The sequence below is a fragment of the Astatotilapia calliptera genome, chromosome 11, assembly GCF_900246225.1.
Source record: "Astatotilapia calliptera chromosome 11, fAstCal1.2, whole genome shotgun sequence".
Taxonomy (NCBI): Eukaryota; Metazoa; Chordata; class Actinopteri; order Cichliformes; family Cichlidae; genus Astatotilapia; species Astatotilapia calliptera.
In genome coordinates this window covers 20,054,798-20,076,359 of record NC_039312.1, presented here as the reverse complement: position 1 = coordinate 20,076,359, position 21,562 = coordinate 20,054,798, and the positions used below count along the sequence as shown (strand labels likewise).

Below are 21,562 nucleotides of genomic sequence, written 5' to 3'. Positions count from 1 at the left end.
GCAAGGAAATTAAAAACTGTAAATAAACTTTTGAATTCTGGAAATTTATTGAGGAAATCTGTCCATGTAACCATGTAACTTAGTTACATTAAAAACAAAAAAATCAAGATAACACAAGTCCTGAACACAGAAGGGTTAACATCAGATAAGTACATAAAAAAGGCAAATGTTTAGAGTTTACACAGCTATATAAACAAAAGGTGAACAAACTGTTTCCTGTTCTGAGGAGAATAATGACGCTATGGTGAATGACACACACAGGGCAATTCTCATCCTTTATTTATAACACTGTGCATTATGCTCATTTCTTTTTCTCCTCGTCCTTCTTGGCGTCGGGTTTAGAGCCCGTTTGGGAAGCTAGAGAGCCCATGGCATTACGAATGGCCTCGTTGTTGGGGTCGACCCCAGGAAGGTTTTCTAAAACACTCTGGAGGAACTCCGGATCCTGCATAACATCATAATCCTCTTCATCCTGAGTAGAGGTTTTTAAATAAATAAATAAATATATAAAGGTTTTTGTTTTTAGTGTGATGAAAACTTTGATTTCAAACCACAGTTGCTTATATTCACCTTAGCTTCACTGGAGTCGATGTCAGCACCTGTATCCATGTCCTCAGCACCAAACTCTGCAGAACAAATGAAAGCAGTGATGTCTGTGCATAACAAAAAGGGGACTGGAAGTAATTGTAGTTGTTTTAACCTGAAATTTTTAATAGGAAAAAACAATTTTTAAAAAAGGTCTAAAATTTGAATTCCCCCCCCCCAGTTAGCTCAAGTTATACCCAAGTTGTACATTAACACTACCTTCATAAATATCTAACTAAAACTCTTTGGGGACTTGATGACCTACAAGCCAAATCTGGTATTTTGGTATTTTCGTACAGTAATCCAGCGCTGTAGCCATTTTTTCACCCCAAATTTACAGGTGAACTCTAGATACAAGTTAATACAAATTATGCACGTAACATATACAGAGCACTTATAAGTTATGAACGCTCTATAATAATTTGCTGACTGGCTGTAGTAAAAGAAGAAGAAAAAAAATGTAGGTAAACCTGCTCCTGCTCCCTGCATGGACATCTGCAGAGCATAGGCGATCTGCTCATCCTCTGTCATGCGGCTAAAGTCTGGTAGGGCAGGTGTGGCTGAGTCTGTATGTGGAACAGACATCTTCAGCAAGGCATCCTCAGACTCTGAAGCAGGCAAAAAAAGAATATGTTGCATGTATACACTCAGATCACTTGTCACTGAGGGAAAACAGGCAGCAATGGGCATCTATGAATACAATGTTTTCTCACCATCTGCAGCTGGGGAGGAAATGCCAGCTTCAGCAGCTGATGCAACAGCGGCTCTGCGAGCTTCATCCTCCTGTCGCTGTCTCTGCTCCTCCATGGACACACGCAGAGCCTAGTGAGAAGAGCAGGAGACAAAACAAAAATTACTTCCTAATGAAACACGTTGAGTCTTACAACTGTGCAGAAAAAAGCAAAGAAAAGGCAGAAAATATAATGAAGAAAGACTAAGGCTATGTCCACACGTACCCGGGTATTTTTGAAAACGCAGATTTTTCTATGCGTTTGCACCTTTCGTCCACACGTAAACGGCGTTTTTGGTCACTGAAAACGGAGATTTTTAGAAACTCCAGCCAGGGTGGATATTTTTGAAAACTCCGTTTTTGCATTTACGTGTGGACGAGAAAAACTGAGAAAACGCAGCGTCAAAGGTGTGCGCATTTTTTGACGTCACACTGTGCGCCACGTTATTGTTTCGGTGAAATGAATTTCTACAATACTGTTACTGTTAATTGTACTCTCTGCAGTGTTTAAATGCTTACACACAGTTACTGTCCCTCCACACATACGACTCGGTTCTGCTTCTATGCCCCAGCTTTGTTTACTATTTCCCACCGAGGCTTCTAGACTTCTGATTGGCCAACATTTCTGCATGGTTAGGAATATATCGCCACCTGTTGCTTTGGCATGTTCATAGCAGCGTTTTCCTTCATTTCTGCCTTTACGTGTGGACGGGATTATTTTTTAAAACGGAAACGGAAAATCTCCGTTTTCAAAAATACCCGTGTACGTGTGGACGTAGCCTAAAATAGATCATTTGAAGAACTTTTAATGTAGTCACAAAAAGTTGCGGCTATATTAAACTGCACAAACTATACAAACAAAAACAAAAATTGTGTCCTGTGTTCACTCACCAAAGCCAGCTCAGGGTCTGCACTGGGATCTACTCCAAACTCAAAGTCACTGGCACCCAGACCCAACATGGCACCACCCTCTCCTGCCAGAATGGGTGAGGACAGCAGGGCATCGGCAAGACTGGGACCCGGGGGTACTGTGACCAGGTGGGAACCTGCTCCCTCTTTGCCATTCAGCGTGTTGATGAAGGCTGTCAGCTTCTCTGTGTTCATCGCCTGCGGGCAGAGCAGAAGTTAAGGGGTGCATGTAAAAAAATGTTTGAGTGGGTTATAAGCTCAGAAGGTTAAAAAAAATAAAAATACCTCCTCTCCAAAGTTAATGACATCAACATTGACCTTTTCTTTCTTCAAACGCTTTGCCATTTTGATCAACTACAAAAAGAGAGAAACACTTGAGTTAAAACAAACACTAATTTATCAGGCGCGTCATACATTTATAAGTTCAACATTGACATCAGAGACCACTTAGCTAACAAACTGGTGTCTGTTTAAGGAAACAGCAATACTAAAGAAGCTGTTGAAGCAGCTTCAGCTCCCAGGCCAAGATTTGAAGACTTTATGTTCTTTAAAGCAACAGAATCGCTCTGTGAGGTACATTTCCTTTGTAAACAATTCAACCGATGCTGTAACGTTGAGATTGTGGCCTGCATGCTGTGAGATAGTAATGTCAAGTTTGTCACGTCTTTTGTAACCTTAAGATACGACACTGCCGTCCAACTAGTGATTTCAGAGTAAACTCAGTTAACTGTAATAAACTGATTGCTTTCCAGATGCTAGTCTGAAACAGCTGCAAGTCTTCTCACTGGTTATCTTAACCAAGGTGGGGGAAAGCAACACTTTTTGAGCAATACATGAACCCTAATAAGATAATAATAATAACTAATAACAAGAGTTTGGCTTACTTCTTTTTCGTTGTCACACACTGGGCTGCCAACAAACGCAATTATACGCATCTTGTGGTTTTTGCCCTGTCTGTGCTTCAGCGCCAACTACAGACAGAAAGACAGAACATTAAAAAAGAGAAACGAACACATACAAAATAAAATGCATCTGTGTGATTTTCTGTGTGTGAACATAAAAACAGAAATGGCAGAATAGCATTTACCAACATCAATACAATCAGTACCACTGATAACAACTGCATGAACTTTTAGCGATACAGCCAAATGTATGTTATGTAAAAACAACCAAACACATAAAAAAACCTTTTGAAATATCCAAAGTTAAGGAACAATTTCAAGTTGCAAACTACACTGAAAGTATCAAATGGAATTTCAAGGAAACCTGTGGAAAGCTGCCCTTTTTCACAAGTCTGTAACACTTATGCTGGATTCAGACTTCGGCACTGAGTCAGGTGAGGTTTGTGGCATAACCTAAATAAGTGGCCCACGTTTTTGCTGATACTTATACTGATGCTATGATCATTATTCCTTATATTGAGACGATTATCGTTATTCTCTCACTAATAAGTTCAAAGACTGTGACCAAAAGTAGTTTGTCATTATGACGTAGCTACGACATAGATTAACACAAATCCCCAGTTTGTTTGTTTTGCTTCTCTCACAATCTTCTTGTTACTTTTAGCCTTTCCAGTCAAGCTCTTGTACTGCAGTCGAGCTCACTCCTTACGTCCGTTCTTCCTGATTGCTTTCTTGCTCGTACAAATTAAATAACAGAGTACAACTTAGCCTTTCCTGCACTGTCGAACCCACAACTTCTTCTGCAATGGCCACATCCTCCTCCTTTTTTTGAAACACTAGGCTCTGTTTCGTCTAATATTTACTACACTAACTGGGCTTAAGAACCGTTACTTCAAAATATTCTGCAATTCTGCAAACCCAGCAGCTCCTCGCTTAGACAACAAAATTTGCTACTGTATCCATTAATTTAAAAGGACCTCACTAAAGCTGCGGAGAGCAACAACAACACCATTAGTCCAGAGTTTTTAATCAAACTCTGGACTAATGATCCATCCACATGTCTTAAAACTTCACTGCATTCAAGCATTTCTACTTGTCTATTGTGTGTCCAGCAATAAGACCAAGATAGCAGTTGTTGTATGATAAAAATCAATCTCACATGCGCCACCCTGATACCGGTGCAGAAGCTAATGTTTCCACATGGCTGCACAGCATGCAGCTTCGACAGTATCCTCCCCGTATCCGGAGTCAGCGTGGTAAGCACCTCACAGTTGCTGCAGAGCGAATCACAACACTTGTGTTATCATAGGTTTAATCCCATCTTAAACCTCAGTATACTGAAGTGGATTGCTGCTTACTTTGCCATGGAGATGAGGCCCACGTTGTTTTCAGGGTTGCTTCGAGTCTTTGAGTGACATACGATGTTAACAGCATCCTGCTGAGCCTGCAGCCGAGTGGGTAGAAAGTCTCCATTTCGCATGTACTCACTGTTGTCCACACTAAGGAAATTTATAGTAGATTATTTAAAATATAAGCACTTGTTCAATGTAAATGAATGCTATAAGTCAAATAATATAAATATTGCTTGTGAAAAGAGGCCAAAAACAAATATCATCAGGATTTTTCCTACTCAAAATTGGCATTTAAAGGTTGATTATGCAAATAAACGAATCTAAAACCACTCAAATTATTTAAAAAAAATGCCTTAAAAAATAAAAACAAAATTTTTAGGCAGCTTCTTGAACATAGCAGCTACTGTATAAATGTTTACAATTTGGGCTTTGTAAAAATAGGATTTTACCGACTTCATATAGAAATAAATACAATGTTTTAATAACAATGTTTGAAAGCCTTTTATTGTCTCAAAGGATGAGTTATGTTACGTTAAAAGATAGATATAGGTCTAATTTAAGGCAAGCGATAGCATTCATCTTTGTTTACTGCGTTGGTGAAATGTATGTTTTCATATTGACAGTAGCCTTTTGATTTGTTAGCGGGCTAATGCTAACGTATCAAACTGCTTTTAATCTACCGCCAGAAGCAACCTAAAAATTACAGCTAGATTAAATTCAAGTTGGGTAGAAACGATATGAATTAAACTACAAATATACAAGCAGTAGCATGACCAGGTCCCGATTAAAGAGCTGCTGTTCAGCTAACGATGATTGCTTTGAGCTGCTGGCTAACGTTAGGTTGTGGAGTGACTCAGGGAATAGACGGAGTTCATTATTTCCTAAACAAAGCGAGACAAACACGTCCAAAATAATTTATTTAAACAGCGCCAAAACGAAACACACTCAGCTTTTCATGTCACGGGTTCATTTAAACAAAGCTAGCACTCAAAAGTGTTCATTTTCAACATAATTCAAATTCCTTACCAGACCATAGTGCTTTCAAGCACCATCTTGGCGTCTGCCGTTTACTACGTCATCGTGATGCTTTGTGGGTAATGAAGTTAAATCGAAATTTCTCCGATAAAGCCAAATCTTTAAATTTTATATTTCTTGCTGTGTACAATCTACGGATTCCATAGCGTATAGGTATATATAGGAGCTTGTTTTCGATTCTGAAAAATAAATACATAAAATTGCCAGTCAGAAAGAAATTTTAAGCTATTATCTCAGAATTTCAATTTCAATTGCTGGTACAGTGAGCTGGAATGCCTGACTGTTATAAGCTGTTATAAACTAAAGGAAAACAGGTTAAATTATACCGAAATAATTAAAATCTTTACATTGCATACAATTTAGAAAAGATGTAAGAAGCAATAATGGCTTTACATCATATTTCAATGTACATGCTGCAACAGCTTGCTGTGGTTTTCTTAATCGCACTTAATATGTAATAGGAAAAAAATCACACACACACTCACACATCAAAGTCCCCATTAGTTCATATTTTCAGTTTAAAAAAAGAAAAAGAAACCATCCACAGTCCAGTGGAAAGAAAGCAGGTCAACCGATGTTGGCCTTGCAAATAAAAGTGGGTTAAACATCCTAAAGTGGGGGCCAAATCATCCAGAGGCAGAGGATTTCACAACTGGGATGGAAGGTATGAGATATGCATTTCTCTGTAAAAAACTTAGAAGCTCGAAACCTTGACATTATTCACCTGACAGTGACTGAATGACCATGAAATGTTATCAAAAGAACTCACTATCTTCACTGATACTAAACGGTTCAACCTTTAAGTGAAAATAACTGTACTCTTAATGTCTGCAACATGCTACACACACACACACTTGTGACTTATTTCATCTTCCACTTGTGCAGATCTCTAAGGGAAAGTTTTGGTCTTCCTAAAAAATTTGAATTTGAAAAGACCAACAGCTCAGTATGAAACCAAAGTGCATATTTTCATGCAGGAAGTGATATAATAGGGTGCAAAACAAGAAATCAATTTTAGTAACTGCAGCATTCACTGCGATGCTCAGATTTAAAAACAACAACAACCAACCAAAATGAAGACTTACAAAATGTGTTTATTCATTTAAAATCAGACATGAAAACATCACCACCACCACCACATAACTGAAACATGGCCGGAGGGACAGGCAGCACATATTGCATGAGAAGGCATTTCCGTGACTCATATGTACATATACACATTTTGTACACAGTAAAAATATAGTAATCGAAGCATATAGGACAACCAGCAACGGTGGCTCAAGAGCCGTATAACACATTCATGTAGAAAAAAGCATGGAGAAAATCATCATGGAGAGAATATATCTATCGTATCACAATCCAAACATGTAATATAAAAAGTGAAATTGTCAAACAGTCTCCCTTTATAGGCAACACATGCTATAAAGTTTCAGACATCCTTCTGTCAGTATACACTTTACTTACAATCATCTAAAAAGGTACATAACACATCACTTCAACCTACAGCAATCAGTCGTATCAATAAATATGCTTCTTAGAGCTGAAAAGTGGCAGATTGTGGTTCATATTGCATTACTTCAAATTCATTGTAGTGTCTACTACTGAGTGTACTGCCTTAGAAGCACCAAAGGAGGTTTTTCCTTTTGTCACGGTGTAGTACATTACTCCAGCAAAACAGGTGTGCAGCCAGCAATTAACCAGTGCAACCAATTCATCACATAAAAACATCAAAATGCAGCTCTCGCAAAATCAAACCCGGACTCGTTCTGATCTGAAGACACTGTCAGAGTGTTTACTCTGTTGGCTGTGGCATTTCATTTTTGTATTATAACTGTGATTAGTTTACATTTCAGCAAACTACCAGAACTATTTCATTTCAAGTACAACTAAAAGGTTCTAAACGCTACCACAAATGAATGAATTTCACAGGAATGTGGAGATAAATCTTGAAATGAAGAAATAATTGACAAAGAAATGTTATCAGGCTCTGGATTTTACGTCAGATAAAACTTTCAACGTCAGGAAAAACAAAATACATCCAGTTTAATAATAAATCCTTAAACACAGGTCAGCCCAGTGTTATTACCATACAGAAACCATCAGTCCATGCAGTAATCTAAAGCCCTCGCCCTCAGCCTCACGTTAACTGCACTAAATCTTCAGTCTACTCTGCTCTTCTCTTTGGTGACTTGCTTATAATACAAAAAGACTTAAATCGTCAGCTGTGCATTGATGAACATGAGTAATTTTCCTTCTTTCTCTAGTCACAGCTCATATTTCTTCCCAAGCCTCTCTGCTGCATAGACCAAATGTGCTCAACAAACATAAATAACGATTCTTTAAATGAGATGTCTCAAGTTTTCCTTCAGTCACTTTGTAGTGATTTCTCTATCAGAAATATCTCTTGGGGTTAGAAAAAAAAAAATCACTTAGGTAGAATAAACACAGCCACATTGAAGCTGAGCAAGACTTCATAAAAACACGATACAAAAATTACTTATCGTTAATAATATTGGTCTGAGTGGATGTGAGCGAGTGTCATTTCTGTAACCAGCAGAAATGAGGAGGCCGGTATATCCTTCAATGTATGCTGTGACAGGGAGCGATGTGATTGGCTGAGATGAAAAACCGCAGTGACCGAATACCTGATGTAATCAAAAAAAGGGAGATTGTAATAGATTTTAAAACTGAAAGTCTGAAAACTGACTCACTGGTTGGTCGAGACGTATAAATGGCAGTTTGAGGACTTCAGCTGTAGTGATAAGGCAGGTTTCTGTGTAACCAGTGCACTCACCTGTAAAAAGTGTCAGTTTTCATCGCATGTAAGGGAAGGGGACAAACACGGAAAGGCACAGACATGATGCACGGCAACTTTAAATTAAAAATTCAACAGCATCTACTGGTTAGCAATGCTGTTACACTTATACTTCAGCACATACGGCCATAAACAGAGAGGGGAGATGTTCAGGTTAGTATAAATGTGATCTGCCATGGTAACAAGACTAGGGATGGGTATCGAAAACCGGTTCTTGTTGAGAACCGGTTCCCACTGTTTCAATTCCTTGGAATTGTTTGCCATTTTTGCAAACGATTCCCTTATCAATTCCAGTCGCCCCGAATGACGTCACCACGTTGCGGAGCGTCATTTACCTGGCAGGAAACATGGCGGCTCAAACGCTCAAAAGTTTGGTTATACTTTACGAGAACGGATGACAACAGGGCAACTTGCAATACTTGCAAAGTAGATATTTCATTTAAGGGAGGAAACACTACGAATATGCAAAAGCATTTGCTCACAAAACACGCGATGACCTTAAATGAATGTCGTGTTTTTAATTCCGCTCCGGACTCGTGAATCTCAACCCAGCAGCAGCGGTAACGTTTGCACGTCCTCTCCCGTTAATGCGGCAGGTAAATAATCAACTAACAGTGCATATTATGTTAGCGCGATCTGCCTTATTACAAGACCTGCCATTACTGTGCATTTAGGTGACCATGATGAGAGAGACAGACAGAGTCTGGCTCAGATGCTGGCAGTTCTCGCTGCAGTCTACCGGTAGCGTCTCCTTTCAGGCCAGGATAGACGAATGTCACCGAGCAGTGACTAAGTTTGTGGTAAAAGGTTTGCACTCATTTGCCACAGCAGATGCCCCGATTTTCGGTTAGTGAATGTGTTTAATTGTAGGCAGGGACATTACTGGATATTCTTGTGTAATTGCTACAGAATAATTTATGTTAAACTTTGTTATTGCTACAGAAGAATATTTATTTTATTATTTTACATTTACAATTTTTTTTCCCGGGGACCCTGTGACACCCCATTGAAGAGCCGTAGGCTGTGGATCTCTTAAGATCTCACTGTTGGGTTTGTAAAGCCATGTTACTCCTAAATTTCTATCTTATTCAAAAAGAAGAAACAAAGTTCTAAGCTAATCAACCTTAGTGTTCTCCTTTTTAAAAAAAAGAATTGATAAGAGAATCGATAAAGAATCGAATCGTTAAACAGAATCGAAAATGGAATCTGAATCGTGAAAATCTTATCGATACCCATCCCTAAATAAGACACGTTTTTTTATGCGGAAAAACACTACAATGTACATTCAGCAGTGGGAAGATCTATGTGGCACCACTGAGGCTTCCAGAAAAATAACTTATAAGAAAAAAATGACCATATAGGTCAGGTTAAAACCCCATCCCTCTGCTGTTTTAAATGAATACTGTACAATCGGTAAAGAAAAATGCAAACATGACTACAGAGTCGACAGCAGCAGGTGTTGATTTGACGGATTTCTATCGATGGCGGTGAGAGAGCCATGGATAGCTTAGAGTGCTGAGGGGAGATGGATGTGCAATAACAGGTACGCCGGAGTGGGAGTCACGGAAATGTGAACCCACCTAGACTGTGCACGAACGCACAGTAACATTCATTCCTCCTATGTAGGCTATGCCCTTCATGTGCTTTTGTGTGTGTGTTCCTGCTGAACCGTCCCTGCCCACTCCTACCCACATCTCCTCATGCTGTGGATAGTGGGCAGGATGACTGGCTCTTCAAGGGATAATTTGACTGCCTTCCATGATCAACTGGTGATAGTGAAGATGACCTCTTTTTTTGTTATTTCTCTTTCAATACAATATACAACTCATTATATTGTTTATTATATCATCGCTGCAGACGGACATGAAGGGAAATCTTCAATTCAGGGCCGAACGCCTTTTTCTGAGTGTGTATCGGACAGTTTTGGATAGGTGTGGACAAATATGTACACACAGTGACAGTGCTGATGGCTGGGGAAGTCTGGAGCCTACCGCACAACATGGTCCAAATCACTGCTTTCCTCACGGTCACAAACCATGCTGTTTTATTCGGTGGCTACTGTATAAACTGCAGAGGTCACAAAACAGCAGAGGAGCGATGGAGGGTCTGCGGTGGATGACTGACTCCAGTTCATTTTGCCTTTCTTCTACCCACCTCGCCGTTTCCAGAAGTCTCTCATTGCTGGGAGTGTTTTTACTGCAAAGAAAAAATGTAATTAAGATTGTTTTGTATTTCTGACACCATGCATAAACACTAGCGAATGAACACACTTACGAAACAGATGTTGGTCTCAGGGACGATGTCCGACAGAGAAACTACATCTTCATTTCCAGACAGGTTGCCTGAATTATCTGCAGCCCCTTCTACTCCCAAACTGCAAAGCGGAAAAAGCAATCAATGAGACACAATGACTAACATAAGGAGTTAAAAAAAAAAAAAAAACCCATATTTATTGATTTTGTTTTTTTTAAACAGACTTATCATTGGCTGTACTCTGTACCTGTGGGAAACAGCCTGGTCACAGTCAGTGTTTGCCGATTTGTGCACTTCCACGCCTACAGAGCTGCAGAGGAAAGTCAGAGTCAGACCAGAAGAGATGAAAAAACACAGCGTGAGCACGAGAAGGAAGATGAGAGGTTTTACCGCAGGGGAGGAGAGGTGGAGACAACTCCTGTGCTGCCTTGTGATGAGGTGGACAGATTGGCCTCGCAGTCTGCAGGGTTGTCTACCAGCGGAGGAGTCCGAGGAACCAGATCCGGCCTTCCTGACTGCACACCTGAGGAAAAAAAAGATATTAATATGGCAATTACAGAGAGTTTAACAAGCTTATCCAAAGCTGAGTGCAGTTTAGAATAAAATTAAGCCTGTGGGGAATGCAAGGAGCTGCTGCAGATACAGTATGGGGATGAGCGCAACTAGTTGACTAGTCTTTCCAAGGCTGATGCTGCGCACTGCCTTTCTCTTGCCTTCTATGATGGGAAGTTGTAATCAGGTGAAAAGTAGGTGGAAAGTAAGCACACGACAGCTGTGTGCTTCTGCAGGACTCTGTGACTGTACATTGGCTCAGTCAGAGTTAACAAATCACATTCTGCACAGACACATGGACACTCACTGCTCACATTAACTACAACTACCGTAACAGGTCTGACTTTGCACGTGTGTGTGCGTGACATCAGATGACACAAAGCGCCAAACATTTCAGTGACATTTGAAACATCATTTTAGTGTTTCAAATGTCACTGAGTGTCACTACAATGTGTAGTTTGCTGATGCTATCTGCTGAACTTTATCTCAATTTTTCCCCCACCAATTTCATTTTTAATGCTTGACAAAAGTTTGGGGCCTGAACTTGTTCCCACATCAGTGACCACTCCACTTAACCACAGATCTACTTAATGTGACCTCATCTTCTTGGCTCTTACCGCTGTCCGCCTCGGACTCTGTGCTTTTAAAATGGGAGTGGTAAACTAGTCTGGAATCCACAGATGACTGTCCTGTCGCGTGGGAGAGCGGTGTGGGTGCTCCAAGAGTGGGCGCCCTCCTTAGCCCTGCCTGACCTCCACCGCGGCTTTTCTTGGATGGTGATGGTTTAACTGAAGAGGACAACAGGAAATGATCAGTGCAATCATCGGGACTTTTCACACCTCTGCTCTCAATGCAGTAAAATTACAAAGACAGACGTACGTGGAATTTTCTTGAACACTGTGTTGCACATGAATTGTTGGAAGCGCTCTGCATAGAAGCCAGGTCTGTGAACTGAAACTGTGTCCTAAGTACCAGGAAAAGGATCATTAAAACCTGACAGACCTTATAAAGCAACACATCTGTTTTAATTCACCAACTCTTAAAAGTGAAAAAAAGCAGTCATAATTCTTTGTAGTCCAAGCTAATCAGTTAATATGCAAGCTACAATTACAATCAAAGTCTATTAATACATATTGTGATGTATAGTGTACGACTTACCCCATCATGGACCAGCGCCTTCCAGGAGTGCTCCAACTTCTTAATAAACCTAAATAATATCACATAATGAAACTATTTAGTGCAACTTACATAAGTGGCGTGAATCTTGCTTATGAATTAGCATAAATGCATATATAAAGAGTGGATTTTGCTGCTCTGACACACATACCTGTAAGATTGGAGAATATCGATGATGCCGATGTAGATCAGCAACCTCTCTCCTTTGCTATTGCGAGCAGGAATACCACCCATGCTGCAAGGTCACAGAAAGAACAACTGCTTCATTCACCATTATTTCACAGCTACAATTTCCCCAGCAAGCAAATACAGGCTGATACAGGTGTGCTGATGGTCACACTCACTGATCTTCTGAATCCAAAGCTCCCTTCCCTCGAGCCTCCCCCTGGATGGACTCCATGGCGGTGCAATACAGACTTTTCTGGGCTTGTGGTCGGCGCTGATCTGGGGTCACTGCTCCTTCAGACCCCGTATTGTCGACCAAACTGCCTCCACTACGCTCCTTTTCTCTGCTGGCCTGGTCCATGTTGTGGATGCCCATCAACAGACTGTAATCCATGATCTTGAAACTCTGCAGGAGCTGCAACAAAGAAACAAGTGCAATGAGAATCGTCTGGCAACGACTGGAACAACCAACTGTAAATCAATGCAAAGACACACTGTTTCACAACAGGCGCCAAAGACTTAGGCAACACTACAATAAAACATGATACGAGTGTACAATAATAAATGTGACATGCTGTCATATATATTACGCTCATTTAAAAACCCTGCTGCTGTTTCCTTACGCTACAGCAGCAAGGTTTTAAAATATGACAAAACAGGTCTAAGTGTTCAATCCAGCAACAGTTAAGAACAAAAATATTTGTAATGTGACCACTGATTCTGATTTAATCTTGATCCTGGAAACAAAGTTTGAGCCCAAAGTTGAAATACATCCCATCTACACAGGGATCAAAGTGAGATTTTTCAAGGCGGCAGTTGCCTAGGTAACCCTCTAATACAGTTATTTCCAAAGTATGGACCACAAGAGGTAATTTCTTACATAAAAAAATATTTAAAAATTATTTTGGAATCCTTAAAAGTCTTGAGTTGGGTTTTGTGATTTACATGACACAACAAAAAAGTCATCTGATCAGAAAATCTATTTTAAACTTAACTAAATAACACACCCAAATCAAAAAAGCAAAAAACAAACAAACAAACAAAAATACAAATGACAGTCCTAATGATTTTTCTTTGGTGGAAAGCCAGAACCTCTGGTGGCTGAAAACCCTGGAACAATGAGGTAATGGAAATGGATCGAATCAATAAAGCATGTGCAGCTGCTGATTAAAAGGAAAAATGATACAGAACATTCTGGTAGTCTGTGCAGATTGGCACCAGTCTACCCCCATCATTTCAAAAGATACCATCCCTCAAAGTAAATAAGGTATTAGTTTGCAGTGTCATGCAAGCTTGAGTCATCTTTCCGACACTACACACATCTGTTGATGACCCTGGAGCATGACAGCAAACAACAACCAATGCCAACTATCAACAACCACTAATCGACTTTGGAGAAATTGGAAATTATAGTAGTCTCTGTAAAATGTAAAGTTTAATGAAGTGCCAGTGCGCTACATGTCGACATTACATGTGTTGTACAATCTGTCAAGCCATCTGCAGGCCATTTACAATGTAAGGACTTTTCATTATATGGAAAAATAGCCTAAAATAACTAAATGAATCTAAAAAGTCTTTGATATTTCTTCACATTTATGCTGTATGTAGAGAAATTTCATTTTTTTTGTATCTTTTATGCAAGAGGATAACAACAATATAAAGTGGTGGTGTACTATTTGAGCTTGCCAAGCCATTCTCCATACACTTTAGTGCTCAGTACTTCAATAAACAATCTATACAAACCCGCCACATCTCTGTAACTCACCAGGCAGTCCCTCTGTATAGTCTTGCACAGAGCATTGTAGTTTTCTGCTTCCAGCAGCAGGCCATCAGGCATGTCCTGGATGAAGTCCAGGTCTTTGTGAGTGGGGACGGCCTTCTCTCTCTCCTTAGGGGAAGCCCGTCTCTTATAGGTGGAGCCTTTCAGGTCATACTTGAGGTGCATGGGGATGATTCTGGGCAGGAGATTGTTCATCACAACAATACGGATATTCTTACCGCCTGCCTGAACGCAATACAGTCCATAAAACTTAGGCAGCAGGGTGCGCTTGTTTTGGTTTATATTCTGAAAGGGAGAGGGAACAGACAAAAAAAAATTAGACACTGAAATTAGAAGAAAAACCTCCCCTTACTTGAGAATTGTTGCAGTAATAGTCACTCATTCTAAACAAACTCCCACCTCCCACTCTATCCACACTCACCATGAAGTATCCAGGCAGCAGTTTCTGGAGAAACTCTGCCTCTTTGTGTTGGACAGTCTTGATGATAAACTCATCATCACTGGAGACGTAGAAGAGGGAACCGCTGGCTCCGGGGTTCGACAGCTCGATCAGCGGCTCATTACACAGAGAATACTTCCAGAAAGAGACAGATGAACCCGCATTAATATAAAATCCAAAAAAACAAAACAGATTTTGTGTTTCTGAAGTAAGATATATGGGTCACTGGCTCCTGATTGCACAATTGATCGATTTAAACTACAGAGACATGATTATCAGTATTTCTAGTGCTGACTGTAAAAACAGACAGCAGAGAAAGAGTCAGGAGGAAAATAAAACGGAGCCAAAAAGCACTTGGACCACAGCTTATCATTCTGTCTGAGATGGCGCAGCTCCATGCCCACTGTGTCAGCAAATGTGGTGATGATGCAGACAAAAGCATCATCATTTTTGAGGAAAAAAAAAAAGAAAAAAAAAAAGGAGAAAACCTTCAGCTATTGTTCATTATTTCTCCAAAAGGGGATCATGTTTGCTTAAACCATTAAATATATATGCAGCATGTAGAGATTCACACACAGCTGTGGTGAACATGGCAGAATAAGCCTTGGGGTTAATACTGACCAGGTAGTCATCTGGCCGAATGCCAAACAGTTCCCTGAAGTAACGAAAGGCGATAGGAGCATAGGTCTTAAAGCGAAAGTCACTGTAGTGATGAGCAGGGGTCAGGTTACTGCCTTCGCTGGAAAGAGCAAGAAACAGATAAACCATTAAACTATGCAAAATGGAAAAATAACAGTTCACCTCATGCATTCAAACAACTCGTATCACAAACCTCGGGAAGAAGATGCTTTCAACAACTACAAAGTCCTGCATGAGAACATCCCTCTCCGCCTTTTGACTTAAGCTGCCAACTGTGTGAGCGATGCCCAATTGGATTGCTCCCTTTAGGGCAGATGACGTAGTCTAGGGAGGTCAGCGAGGAAAAGAGAGTAAGCACTGGAACAAACAGCATTTTACCCCTGTGACTTCTGCTGTTTCACTCACTATTCTTGGGTTTCCAGCAAGAGGAACTTCCAAACTAATTTTAGAATACAGACACCAAAACATGCAGGCCAACCCACTGAACTGTAAACACCTTGGATCACTCCGGCTCAGTGCTGCGGGTGTCAACAAATCACTGTTGTCACTGACCCCGACCCTTGCCCTTACTTTTTTGTAAGTAGTTTCTCCTGTGGTAGTCTCAACGCCCCGGTGTCCAATGGTCTTCTTCATACTCATGCCTGAAGAGCCGGGCATCTGAGGAGAGAGGCAGAAAGCTGTCAAAGGAAAATCAAACACAGTTTGATGTGTGTTTGTGCTGGTAAACGCAGAAAACAATGAGCTAGCTGTTGTAGTATGCAAGCTTTAGGCCAGATGGATGACAGCCTTAACCAAGCGATCAACTGGGCTCACAAGTAACTGAACTTGCAGAGGAAGGTCAAATTGTAAGACAGGAAACTAATCAAACAGCAATCAGCCTGATGTTACTATTCCTGACCAAAAAACTACCTCTGCACTTCCTCCTTTTATTGATATTGGAGCTACAAAAATGTCATAATTGTTTCTGAACCTACAGTATTATTATGAGTAACTATTCATATTTCAAAGTAAGAAAACTTTTAAATATTAATCTATGTAGAGCTTTGAGGAACAACAATGTGGCTCTCCTGCGTTACAAGAGCCACTCTCTCACTTCCATAATAAACTTTTAGTGACCGATGCCTCAAACTGCCAATGTCTGGATGAAAAAAAGTTCAGCCCTATAAGCCTGCTCTGCTCTCCTTTTCCCCTTAGAGCTGAGAGTAGTTACATTTACAGTATCTGCCATAGTTACCTCGGCGGGGGCCATTTTTCGAATGCTGCTGGTCCCTAAAAAGAAAACAGAAAAAGTTAAATTGAGAGGAAGATAAGTGCTCGAAAACCTGCAAGGAAAATCCTACATATACAGAGTAAGCACTCTGTATAGTTCCTTTGTTGAGACTCTGAAACCCAACCCATGCAGTCAGTACTCAAAGTCAAGGCTTGAAATAAATTTGAAGAGTTTGAGTTGGAAAGGCTTTGACCAATGACGAATTTGTTAGGGACTGTTTATGAATCCCTGTGCTGGTTAATTAGGCTATTTCCAGCACTGACGGATGACTATAAGACCGATGATGAACCCAAACCTAAATGTGGCCACAGTTACTACCGGCTGCACCCAGTATGTGAACTGGAACTACTTCTCCCATGAGCTAGCTGCTCCACATTCATCTGTTCCCCCAGGATGTGTGTCAACATCACCACCTCCTTTCAAAAAATGGTGCAATTTCTAGCTGTTGCTGTCCCAGCCTACTTTAAGCCTCAGACTAACTTTGATTTTATAACTGAAATCCACTCCAGCATGCTCACGAATGCTCAGATGTTTCCTAAAGGCAACCTAACAACTCTTTAAATGCTTTGTTTTGAACGGTGATGGACTGAGGGGCAGCACAAAGGCCTGGTATAAGATAAATAGGGATTTTTTTTGAACAGTGAATCACGCAAAGCTACTCTTGTAGCCCAAGAATGAAATATGAAGCAGGAAATGAGGTAACAGGTCCCCTTTAAATTAGGCCATTTAGTAAACTCTGTTATCCGACTAGAGATCTATGAGACTGATATTCTGTTCAATTCTGTGTAATTCAATGTTTATTTCACCATGTGACAAGCTAATGCCGCATGGAGATATGAAGGAACACTGGAGGGTTTTCATGCCTGCATGAAACCTCAAACACAACAGCTTCTGTTTGTGTGCCTGTAAAATAATAATGCAAACACCAAGCCAAGACCTTTGCTTAATTGCTAAACAAAGATAAGTCATTAAATCCCAGCATACAGATGTTTGGTAAGAAAGGCACTCAAGTGCAACAAAATAAATACAGCGAATGAGTTCCTGTGTCCTGTCCTTATATAAACTTGGTGTATACACTTACTACATCGCCCACTCTGCAATCACCTCTAGCCTGTAACCAATGGCAACATCTCCTCCACTGCAGTACCATAGGTCAATATACACACAAAAAAAGACTGAAGGCTACAAAGTTTTTACATCTGTAGTAACAAGTGAGTCTGAAAAATTGTCTTTCTACCCCCATCAAATCTAAACCTGGCAATGCACAGAAAATGAACATTTTCAACCTAAGAAATGCAGGACTATGTATAATTACACAGACTCACTGAATGCCATGCATCTCTCCTGAGTTAGCAGGGACACACTGCAATCTGCTGGGAAACAATGAGCATCGCTCTGCCCACATTCCCTCTCATTATGTAAAACAACACACTATATCATCACTACTCATGCAGTTGCTGCTCACAGTCACAAACACAGCACACCCATGCGAATACCTCGCTGCAACGCTCTCCTCCAGAACTGAGTCCTGATATCTGCGGAGCAGGACAAGGTCAGGCTAACTGGCTTAACCAAGTACATGCGCCACACTGAACTCATTTAAAGTAGGTGTGCACAGAAGTAAAGGAAGCATGGCCTAAATAATTAAGTCAGTTAAGCAACTGCTACTTTTCTTTTATTGTAAAAGGAAAACCATCAGGACCGTTTACAAAACAAACATGATTAAATGTGCTCAACATGTAAAATAGAATATTGTTTACCAAAAATAACTTAGAAATGGACAATTTTGTTTAAGGTAGATAACACAGACTGTTACTAAATTTGGATCATGCGTACTTGCATGTGTAGTAACCCCAGATGGCCCGGTTTCAGCTATGATTGTTATTATTACTACCATCTGTATTTATTAAGGTCAATATACAACCAGTTAATGGCATATATTGTGCAGCAGACTATGGATAGTAATTAGACTAAGTCAGTTCCCTAACAATGACTTTAGCTCATCAGCGGCAGGCCTCACTACAATAGGCAAACCATCTGTTCCTCTCTGTGTACCAAACAAGTCCCTGCCAGCCTTGTTTACGCACAGCCCACAGCATGCACGGCAATACCATGACCCATGGACACACTCTTTAAGGTCATTTCTGAAGAATCCACAAATATACTGTTTCTTGACCTGATTTGGAAACGATGCTGATAAAAGCTATTAGGGAAACCACAGTGAGTTACTGTCACTGAAGTGTCTGTGAGCGTGAATGCTACATCTTGTGCTTGTGCTGTCCCTGGATTTCAGCCATCTGGGAGCCACAGGAGTGCTTTAAAAAGCAACTATTTTTATTCACTGATTCAGACTGGGTGGTTACCAGGAGCAGAGCAACTCAAACATATACAGGGAAGCTAATGAGTGATGCACAACTAACTGGATTAGAGAGATGCATCTTCCCCATTGCGTGCTTTATCTTGGGGAAAAAGAAGTATCTGAAAGCACATGATCAATCTATATCTGTGAAGCAAGTGGAACCAGTTCCTGTGCAGTGCATAGGTCTGATATCGGTGATCCTAAACAAAGGTGCTTAAATAAATTAAGGCTGCTTTATTGACTTAGATAAGCGTGACAAAGGAACGCAGAAAAAGACAATACACCACCTAAACTGAAAATATTTGTACAGTAACAGTTGGGAGGTGTTTAATGAAGCCCTTAGGTAAGTGAAAGCGGATTTTTTTTTATCCATGTACATCACAAAACGTTCAGAGGAAGAGGAAACGGGATGTAACAGGCGAGGAAGACGTGAGTGAGAGCAGTTACCGTTAACTTCCCATAGATGCTTGATTGGGGGGGGTTAACACCAGCAGTATTACACACGTCCCATTCATTTACCAAGAAACGGCGATCTTTATTTATAAAATCTCAACTCGCCTTCACCTGCTTCGTTTGCGTGTAAACACCATAAAGCGTCAACAAGACAGCCGGTTTGATAACAAAACAGTTTGGTCAACGTGGTGTCGGGAATTACTTTATAGCACGCTATAAAATCAATAGATTGTTCCTCATATTTAAGAGTGGCCTGCACACAAAATCTTCTTGTGTTTTAACACGAGAAGACCAGGATTTATTAAAGAGCCAGCTAAATAAGCGAACCACAGATTGGTTCATTTCTTTGGTGGAAAATCTCGATGCTAATTAGCTAACGGCTAACGAAGGCTCAATTACAGCCAGAGCTCCAGCGTTGCATCACTTTCAATGCTTTAAAACACTGTAGATATCGCTTTTTACGCTAGTTTTGAGACGAGAAAGGAATTAGATTTGATAGCTAGATACCTGTCGGGGCTGCTGATCCCATGTCTGCTGTTCCAGCAGTCGCCATTACGATCTGACTGTTAACATCATAGACAGAGCCGACACTTGAATTTTGATGCTCGTGTTGCTGCTGCTGCAGCACCACAGCGCCTCCAGTGGAGGGACGTGGGACGGTTTCAGTTTGCTGTAGTGCGACAGAAAGGCGCCCGCAATTGAATATATACACTACTCAAAAAAGAAGTTGTCGGCTGACTCTTGTTGTAAAAATAAAACAATTCAGCCCCGTGGTACAAGTCAAAACTTCTTGTGGAGCTAATAGGTTTCATTTCCACCGGTTTATGACCTCTGCTTCCCTTTTCCTGCCTCCTCTTGCTCTGTTTGTTCGCCGTAGCTCTGCAGGTGGAGGACTGCGATTTGGAGTGATGTTTCCAAAGATGCCCTGATTCAGTCTGCTTCCTTTTTGTATTTACTTGACTTTCATGTAAGTCAGGTGGTGACACTGATAGACTTTGAGGTGCCATCTGTACCTGTTCGAAGGCTGCTTTTATCGGCATCCTGTGGACCACCACTTTTAGATGGATTACCAGACTGGTCAGGTGAATCTGGCTTGTGTGATGACAGAGAGGACATGCCTTTGTCCTCATCCTTAAAATAAAGAGTGGATGCCAAAGCTGGTGTTTTGATGCTTCAATGTCTGCAAATTTTCTGTTGATAAGAAGAAAAATGAATGAAACAATGAATCGGGACAACATTAGAAGATCATTTCATGCTATTTTGACTGTGCTAAATGAATATATCCCATATTTGCCAGAGAATTTCTTTTAAATTTAAAATTCTTCTATAAAGGGTTAAAATCCAAAATCTGTAATGAATATTTTAAACTTATAATTCAGGCTGAAGTTTTAAAAGACTGTGTCAGTGGGGGGGAAAAAATACAATATAATAGTTTTTGGGAAGGTGGCATTTTTTTGTTGTTAGGACCTGGAGTATCGTTTTTTGTAAAACAAAAATCTGACACTGCAGAAAAAATAGAAATGCATGAAAATGAATGTCGCTGCTATATCATTGGCCCATCTCTGGGCCTAATAAAAACAATGATCAAATGCATCTTGAAATGTTTTTTATGGAAATTGTTTTTGTTTGGCTGGGGGGATTCAATAAAAATCAATGGAGTTATGTAAACTGGCCTTTAAGGGTTAAAATCCCCAAACTGTAATTAATATTTAATATATACAGTTCAGGCTGAAGTATTTTTAAAAGACTGAGTGATTTAAAGTGGAAAAAAACATTATTGCATAGTTTTTTTACAGCAGTTTTTGGGAATCTGCCATTTCTTGTTCTTAGGTTAAAAAAACTTTTTAATCATCTAAAGCTTTGATGATTGTGGCTGTGTCTCTGTGTTAAATAACGAGCTGACATTTTCCTCAGGACGCGATCAGCTCAACGGCCCTCGAGTTACCTGCATACATCCTGCTCACCTGTCAGCTGTTTAACACCTGCTGCTAATTCAAGAAACACGCCCACGTTACCTGGTGATAGTCACAGTTTAACTGGACAGCCGGTGCTCGATATAACGCAATGCCTGCGCATTATTCTGCACAAGATAAGTAAATATAGTTTGTTTCCTGAGTGCAGAGCTGCTGGAGCTTGTTTCCCTACAGA

At 40.4% G+C, this 21,562-nt stretch overlaps 2 protein-coding genes across 4 annotated transcripts; both read right to left on the bottom strand.

Annotated features, from left to right (window-relative positions):
• Positions 1-28: 28 nt before the first annotated feature.
• Positions 29-5,585, bottom strand: LOC113031718 (26S proteasome non-ATPase regulatory subunit 4-like). The gene is made up of 10 exons (XM_026184062.1): positions 5,505-5,585; positions 4,485-4,625; positions 4,286-4,400; positions 3,109-3,195; positions 2,510-2,578; positions 2,207-2,422; positions 1,299-1,407; positions 1,056-1,193; positions 571-626; positions 29-472 (listed from the first exon to the last, which is right to left on the bottom strand). Exons 1-10 carry the CDS (start codon positions 5,528-5,530, stop codon positions 302-304), a joined length of 1,128 nt encoding a protein of 375 aa, XP_026039847.1. The 5' UTR covers positions 5,531-5,585; the 3' UTR covers positions 29-301.
• A 4,562-nt stretch (positions 5,586-10,147) lies between these two features.
• On the bottom strand, positions 10,148-20,051 carry pip5k1ab (phosphatidylinositol-4-phosphate 5-kinase, type I, alpha, b). Of its 3 annotated transcripts, XM_026184049.1 has the most exons (17): positions 19,922-20,051; positions 18,099-18,137; positions 16,567-16,601; positions 15,903-15,989; positions 15,526-15,656; positions 15,315-15,432; positions 14,676-14,828; positions 14,240-14,539; positions 12,654-12,889; positions 12,461-12,544; positions 12,292-12,340; positions 12,013-12,097; positions 11,751-11,921; positions 10,972-11,104; positions 10,829-10,891; positions 10,603-10,702; positions 10,148-10,524 (listed from the first exon to the last, which is right to left on the bottom strand). In XM_026184049.1, exons 1-17 carry the CDS (start codon positions 19,965-19,967, stop codon positions 10,522-10,524), a joined length of 1,833 nt encoding a protein of 610 aa, XP_026039834.1. In that variant the 5' UTR covers positions 19,968-20,051; the 3' UTR covers positions 10,148-10,521. The 3 variants fall into 3 exon arrangements, with proteins under 3 accessions (XP_026039834.1, XP_026039836.1, XP_026039833.1); XM_026184051.1 differs by lacking the exon at positions 18,099-18,137; XM_026184048.1 differs by lacking the exon at positions 19,922-20,051 and having other exon boundaries at positions 18,099-19,900.
• Between the last annotated feature and the right edge of the window lie 1,511 nt (positions 20,052-21,562).